General features: G+C 62.1%; 2 protein-coding genes across 3 annotated transcripts in view; one reads left to right on the plus strand and one right to left on the minus strand.

Annotated features, from left to right (window-relative positions):
• On the plus strand, positions 54-3530 carry CA14 (carbonic anhydrase 14). Its single transcript, XM_021376446.1, has 11 exons — positions 54-105; positions 302-322; positions 1072-1251; positions 1330-1472; positions 2095-2190; positions 2274-2340; positions 2432-2589; positions 2660-2786; positions 2873-2893; positions 2971-3055; positions 3158-3530. The coding sequence occupies exons 1-11, from the start codon at positions 54-56 to the stop codon at positions 3312-3314; spliced, it is 1107 nt and encodes a 368-aa protein (XP_021232121.1). The 3' UTR covers positions 3315-3530.
• Positions 3440-7180, minus strand: part of APH1A (aph-1 homolog A, gamma-secretase subunit) — a 4146-nt gene continuing 405 nt past the window's right edge. The window contains exons 2-7 of one of the 2 annotated variants that reach the window (XM_021376563.1): positions 6103-6273; positions 5743-5816; positions 5538-5660; positions 5321-5448; positions 4734-4857; positions 3440-4310 (exon numbers count right to left, since the gene is read on the minus strand). In XM_021376563.1, the coding sequence (XP_021232238.1) occupies positions 4246-4310; positions 4734-4857; positions 5321-5448; positions 5538-5660; positions 5743-5816; positions 6103-6273 (685 nt within the window). In that variant the 3' untranslated portion in view covers positions 3440-4245. Of the gene's footprint in view, positions 4311-4733; positions 4858-5267; positions 5449-5537; positions 5661-5742; positions 5817-6102; positions 6274-7180 lie in introns of both variants that reach the window. The other variant, XR_002432742.1, reaches the window with a different exon arrangement.

Genomic DNA, 7180 nt, shown 5'->3' on the forward strand with positions numbered 1-7180 from the left:
TTCCCGGGGGGGTATTTAAGGCCGGGCAGCAGCACCCAGCAGCTCCCCCCGCCATGCTGCGCGCCCTCCTGCTGCTGGGGGCCCTGTGCCCTGCGCTGCCTGCTGGTGAGTGCCCCCCCCCATTGTCCATTTCTGCAGGAATTCACCCCGATTCGCAGCTCGCCTGCCCCCCATTGATGTCACCCCTCTGTGACCATGGCAGGGCCCTGGGGAAGGGTTGGGGGACCCCCTGGGTTGGGGGAACCCCCAAAAACCCTGAACCCCCCCCAGAGTTCCCCCAACACCTCTGCTTCTTCCACAGGTCCTCATTGGACGTATGAGGGTGAGTGGGGTCCGTGCAGCAGCGCTGGGGTGAGCCCTTCCCAGGCACCTCAATGGAACCCGGGGTCACCCCACCCCAAATCCCCATCGCCCTCACTTTGGGCACCCCATTCCCACCCCAAAACTCCACTGCTCTCCCTCAGGCACCTCAATAGCATCAGCTCCCTCCCCACCTCAGGCACCTCGTTCCCACCCCAAATCCCCATTGCCCCCCCCAGACACCTCACTGTAACCCAGGGTCTGGCCCCAGTGCTGCTGCAGAGCGGAGGGGTCCCCCCAGATGAGAAGCTGCTCAGTGGGTGACCACCCCCATAACCCAGGTCCCCCCCATGGTTGGAGGCTGTCAGATGGGTGATAGCCCCCCCACGCCCCCCCCCCAATGCCAAGACCCCAATGGGCCCATTGTGCTCCTTTACGTAAGGCGTGGGGCCCCGCTTCGACTGCCAAATCCAATTAGGGTCTGGCCCCGGCCAAATCCCCGCTAAACCCCTCTGTGGGGACGGGGACCCCACGGGTGCCATTGCAGCGGGGTCAGCGGAGGCCGCCTGAGCGGCCGCCTTTGTCCCTGCTTCACCAGCTGGAAAAATGTCCCCAGATTAGTGGTGGCACCAGGCTGGGAACGTCACCAATGTCCCCACGGGGCCGGTTTTGGGGGGAAAACAACAGCATTTAGATCCACGTGGTGCCCCAGGTATGTCATAGGGCTGGGGGAGCACTGTCCCCATGGGTCCCCGTGCTGTCACCCCGCAGGTCCCCATGGGCAGCACCACTGGCCCGAGGGACACCCAGCATGCGGGGGCCGATCCCAATCCCCCATCGACATTGCAACGCAGCGGGCGCTGCCCGACCCCTCGCTGCCCCCCATCCGCCCCGAGGGGTACGACCACCCCCCTGTTCCCACCTTCAGTCTCACCAACAACGGCCACACCGGTGAGACCGGGGTCTGGGGGGGTGCCGGGGATCCCCGGGTCACAGCCCCACTCAGCCCCCCCATGGTATTCCCCACAGCGGTGCTGGCGCTGCCGCCCACCCTGCACCTGGGGGGGCTGCCCCGGAGCTTCGCTGCTGCACAGCTCCACTTCCACTGGGGTCGGAGCGGTCATCCCGAGGGGGCTGAGCATCTCCTGGATGGGCGCCGGGCACCCGCGGAGGTATAGGGGGCGTGCGGGAGTGGGTCTGGGTGTGGGAAATGGGCACAGGAATGGGTATGGATGTGGGAAATGGCATGGGAACAGGTGTGGAAATGGGTTTGGGTGTGGGAAATGGTATGGGAATGGGTACAGGTGTGGGAAAAGGTATGGGAACTGGCACGGGAATGGGCCTGGGTGTGGGAAATGGTATGGGAACAGGTATGGGAACGTGTCCCAGTGAGGGAAATGGGCACAGGGATGGGTCTGGGTACAGGAATCAAGCAAGGGAATGGATAAGGGAATGGGTCTGGGAAATGGCATGGGAATGGGTGTAGGAATGGGTCTGGGTGCAAGAATCAGCAAGGGAAAGGGTAGGTGAATGGCTCTGTGTATATGAAATGACACGGGAATGGGTATGGGAATGAGTGTGGGCATGGGAAATGGGTGCAAGAATAGGTCTGGGTGCAAGAATCAGCATGGGAATGGGTGTGAGGATGGGTATAGGTGAGGGAGTCAGGTGCAGGAACAGGTTCAGGTGCAGAAACCAGCACAGAATGGGTCCAGGACAGGGGCAGGGGAAGGGAGTGGGGCAGGGTGGGTGGCACAGGGCACAGCCGGGGGTCCCGGCCCCACGGTGCCGCAGATGCACGTGGTGCACTACGACGTGGAGCGCTTCGCCAATGCCAGCGAGGCACAGCACCACGCGGCCGGGCTGGCCGTGCTCGGCATCCTGCTGGAGGTACGGGGTGGGGACGGCCCCCTGCCACACCCCAGCCCTATGGCAAGGCCCCGAGCCCCCCGCACCCCCCTCAATCCCCCCAGGTTGGCGATGAGCCCAACGCCGCCTACGCCAACATCCTGAACCATCTGGGCAGCATCCGCTACGCCGGTGAGACAGCGATGCGCGAGCGAGAGGGCAGCGCGTGGGAGACAGAGGGGACGGCGCAGGCAGGGGGACCCCACGCTGCTGTCCCCCGCAGGGCAGACAACGTCCATCCCCTCCTTCAGCGTGCAGGAGCTGCTGCCTGAGCGCCTGGACCGCTACTACCGCTACAACGGGTCCCTGACCACCCCGCCCTGCTTGCAGAGCGTGCTCTGGACTGTTTTCCAGCAGCCCGTCCGCATCAGCATGGCCCAGGTACGGCTTTGGGGCTTTTGGGGCCGTTGGGGTGAGGACGGAGCTCGCAGCCGCCCCGTTCCCGTTGCAGCTGGAGCAGCTGCAGGGTTCCCTGTACGCCACAGCGGCCGATGAGCCCTCAGCTGAGCGCCTGGAGGACAATTTTCGGGACCCCCAGGACCTCAACCAGCGTCCGGTGCTGGCGTCCTTCACCAGCAGTGAGAGCTGAGCCCGGGGATGGATGCAGGGGACCCCACAATGGCCCTGGAGACCCCAGCTCTCAGCACTGGCTCTTCTCTTGCAGGTCCCGAGGGATATTCAACAGGTAAAGCACAACCACGGAGGCTCTCGGGGGTGGGGACACCCCCTGCCCACCCTGAGCCCTCTGCGGGGGTCACACAGGTGAAGTCATCGCCATCATTTTCGGCACCGTCCTCGGCTGCCTCGGCCTCTTCCTCACCGTTCACTTCGTGAACAAACGGCTTCGGTGAGAGCCCCCCGAGGAACCCTCACCCCCAAAGGGGAGCGCTGGGATTCCCCCCCCACCCCATCCTCATGGAGGGTCTCATCCTGGCCCATCTCCCGCAAGGCAGCACCCGGAGGGCACAGGAGCAGGACGTTGTTTTCAAGGCCTCCTCCCGCCGCGCGGCTTCGGACGAGGGCCGCCGGCCCTGAGCCGGGAAGGGGCCCCCCCAGGAAGAGCGTGGTGGGGCTCAGCCCCACAGAAGGGGCCCCACTGGAAGTAAAGCCCCATCCTAGCCCCCCAGCTGGGAGGTGAAGGCAGAGCAGGTTGGGGAGCACTGACCCCATTCACCCCCTCCCCCCGCCTCCTCCACTTCCATCCCTGAAATCTTATTGCCGTGAATACTCATCACTATTAAAAGGGTTTTACTCTGAATCAAAAAAATAATTTAACAGACTCATTCCCTCCCCCGGCCACGGAGCAGCTCCCAGACACTTGGAAAAAAAAAATGAAACAAAACAAAACCCCAAAAAAGAATGGGAGAGCAGCAAGCTGGGGAGGGCAGAGCAGCCCCCAGCCCTTGCTGGCTATGGGGGGGCTCCATGCCCCAAAAACGAAAGGGGAATGGGAGCGTGGGCTGCACAGCCAGGATTGAACACTGAGGAGGGGGGGTGGTCCCAGAGTCACGGCCCAGAGCCCCTCGTGCTGGGGAAGGTGAGGGAGGAGGGGTCCTCTCCCATGCCTGGGGGGCACCGCAGCAGCCCCAGGGGCACCCAGATCTTCTCCCAGCGCTTGCCCTGCAGAGATACCCTGTAAGAGAAGTCTAACGGAAAGTCACTAACGAAGCTAATGGGAGCGCTACGGCCTGAGGTGCCCACGAGGCTACAGCACGGCACCAGACAGAAACTGCCCCAAAAGGTGCCCAGAGTGGGCAGCAGGGAAGGGATGGGGCTCGGAGCAGAGATTGTGCCACAGCTCCAGGTCAGGGTGGGCGAGGGGGCTGTTCAGTGGGGAGCGGCTGCACCGGGGCTCAGCTGAACCCAGCGGAGCCATTCAGGAGCTCTGGAGGAGCAAACCTTCCCCGGGCTGCCCTGGCACCGCTTGGAGCACCGCAGCCTCAGCGTAAGTGAAGGCAGCACCGAGACCTCCCAGCTGCCAAAAACAGGGCACTTGGGTATCGAGGCGGTGCGGGCGGGCAGGGCTGCCATCGCTGCTCAGTCCTCAAAAGGCACCTGCAGTGCTGAGTACATCATCACTCTGCTGTCATCCTCCTGCTTGCCTGGGGAGAGAGTCCCGGAAAGAAAGGAAGAAGAGAGTAAGCGTTTAGCAACAGAGGGAGCAGGGCTGTTTTGGGGTGGGGGCTTGCTTGTGGCTTGACATAAATCCCCCCACAGCCAGGAAATGCGGCTGCTGCTTGGTGACAGGCAGGCAGGTCCAGGGGACACCCATCCTCCCACGTCCCCACAGCTGGTGCTGCAGACACCCGGAGCCCACAGTCCTCCCTGCACCCTGGCAGCTGAGGCTGAGCCACCAAAATGCCCACAGGGCACAGAACCATACAATAACCCGAGCTGGAAAGGACCCATAAGGATCATCGAGTCCAACTCCTGGCTCCACACAAAAATCAGACCACAAAAGACCCCATCTGGCAGCAGTGACACCCCCACTTCAGACGCCCCTCCCTGCCCAGCCCACCCCTTACAGGAGAGGCACTTGAGGATGTTGTGGAAGGAGCCCCCGGCTGTGAAGAAGGCCCAGACGCCCATACAGATGGTGATGATGTAAATGGGGACCAGGCTGGCCACATACCAGGGGTTCAGGAATGTCTGCGGGGACAGAGAACAGTTAGAAATGTCAACACCTGCGAGCCACCCCAAGGCACCTCCAAGGCCCTTGTGAAACGGCTGCAGGGTGTGGGGAAAGGGGAGCCCTCCTCTTCTGTAGCTGCCTCCAAGCGAAGCGGCGCTCTGGTAAGCCTGGCTAAAACTCCTGCCTACAAGTTTCCCACCAGAAGCTCAGCAAATAATCCTCTGGCTGACCTGCAGCCCTCCACCAACCCTGCTTAAATCCCACGTCCCCCAGGCACAGCACAGCAGGCTGACCTGGCCGTGAGGTGCATGAGAGAGACAGGACTTGCCCCACGCCCCTGAGGCAGAGAGGGAGCCTGAAACACCGGTGGGGGTCCCTACAATCCCCTCCCTGTCCCCAGATGGGCATCTGATGACGGCTGCTTTACCTGGGGGACAGCTTTTGGTGCAGAGGTAGTCTGCTCCGGCGCACCAAACTCACCAGCCCCGACGTCACGAGGTGACTGGCGACAACCAGCCCCAAGCACCAGTAGCGGCGTCTTTCGCATGCGTCGAAGAAGATCACTCCCCAGAAGGTGTGGAGCAAAACGACGGCCATGGTGAGGAATGCTGCGGGAAGAGGGTGACACAGACCCCCTCAGAGCTCACCACGCCTCCCCGCTGCGGCGGGGCAGGACCAAGCCAGCCCCCAGCCTCACCCGAGGTGATGAAGTAGTACGGTGAGTCCCCGTGGATCCCGACGATGCCCGGCCCGATGGAGTCTGCCAGGATATTAATGACTGAGAACACGCCGCTGATGATGCCGAAGGACAGACCTGACACTGCGGAGGGGACAAGGGCATCAGCTGTGACCAAGCGTGGCTGCGCTGTGCCCACCTGATGCCTGCTTGGTTCCGTGCTCACCGTACGCCATCTGCTTGAGAGAGATGGGCGACCGGCCGTCCTCGCTGATCGTCGCCAGGCCTTCATCCGCTTTCCTGCTTGGGCAGAAGAGAAAGTGTGACGAGGTGAGGAGGAACAGGGCCTGCATGGGGATCTGCCTTACAAAGGGAGTTTTGTCAAACAGGATGGGAAGGGCTTGTTATAAACACGTCTGGAGTAAAGGAGAACAGCTCCAGTGCAGGATCTAAGGAGGAAGAAACTTTGTGGATAAAAATCAGAGGTCAGCAGTGACCACAACTACCAGATCAAGTCGCTCAGTACATGGCTTGAGAGGACCTGGGGTGAGGGAGCAGGGAGTGCTGCCCGTGGATGGGCCCTTACTTCAGCAGCTTGAAGTAGGCAAATCGGAAAGCCTCCTGCAGCAGGACGGAGACAGCGGCCCCGAAGATGAGGAGGCCGTACTGAAGCCTGGCATTGCCCTGGTCGCTGAGATGGACCGAAATGAACCAGATGAGAGAGGCCAGGAGCAGGGACACCAGCCAGAAAAACGCTCTGTGGAGAGAAAACAGCGAGCTGAGACAGGGAACCCCGGCAGCACTTCCACTTAGGATCCGGAGGTAAGGATCACGCAGCAGTGACATGCTGCGCCATCAGCTGCTGCTGTGGTTTGTCTTGGCTCCAGGTCACACGTGCAGCACAGGAAGTTTTGGTGACAGAGTCTGCTGTTTGGTCACTGTCATGTGAGATGTGGCAATCTGCTCGAGGAGAAAGTGCACAGCTGAAAATCAAACAGATTTGGAGACAGAAATCTTCGTTTCTCTCTCAGGGCCATGTCAACCTTCTCTGAGGACAGCTGCTGCCCTAGGAAGCAGGGCCTGAAGCTTCCAGGCGCTCAGTTCTGCGCCCCTGGAAGGCTCATTCAAGGGCCTGTCCCTGGAAAGATGAGTGCAGTGAGAAAGGGCTGGCTCGGATCCACTCCTGTCTCCGTCCCGGACAGTGAGCCCCTGCATTAACCTGTGGCAGCAGCAAAGCCCTGGCAGGAGCCACGACCTGGGGACGAGCTGAGCACCATGACAGACAACACACAGCTGCTCTCATTCGTGCAGCCTTCCTGCTGCAACAAAAACTTGCAGCTTCATCTGCAGCCCACGGGGCTGTGGGACAGCACACAACCGGTGCAAAACCTCCCCTGGGTGGGGGGCTGTGCCACCAGACCTGCCCCGAGAACAGCACCAGGCAAGGCAGAACAGGGCAGGTTAGAGCCAGGCCTGGCTCCTGCATCCCAGGGAGAGGAGGCCCCACGTCCTGGGGGTGTCCCCCTGCCCTCCCACGCACCCCCAAAGACCCCCAGAGCTACCAACACCCCGCAGCCCCCAAAGGGCACCTCTAGGCCCCCCAGACAGCACCCTCGGGCCCCCTCACGACCGCAGCAGCTCCCCCAGGCCCCTCTCAGCCCCCA

Source organism: Numida meleagris, chromosome 24 (assembly GCF_002078875.1).
Source record: "Numida meleagris isolate 19003 breed g44 Domestic line chromosome 24, NumMel1.0, whole genome shotgun sequence".
In the NCBI taxonomy this organism is placed as follows: Eukaryota; Metazoa; Chordata; class Aves; order Galliformes; family Numididae; genus Numida; species Numida meleagris.

Coding starts and splice junctions, on each gene's coding strand:
- CA14 (XM_021376446.1), top strand. CDS start 54: ATGCTGCGCGCCCTCCTGCTGCTGGGGGCCCTGTGCCCTGCGCTGCCT. Junction 2,590..2,659: donor TCCGCATCAGCATGGCCCAG/GTACGGCTTTGG, acceptor TTCCCGTTGCAG/CTGGAGCAGCTGCAGGGTTC. Junction 3,056..3,157: donor TTCGTGAACAAACGGCTTCG/GTGAGAGCCCCC, acceptor ATCTCCCGCAAG/GCAGCACCCGGAGGGCACAG.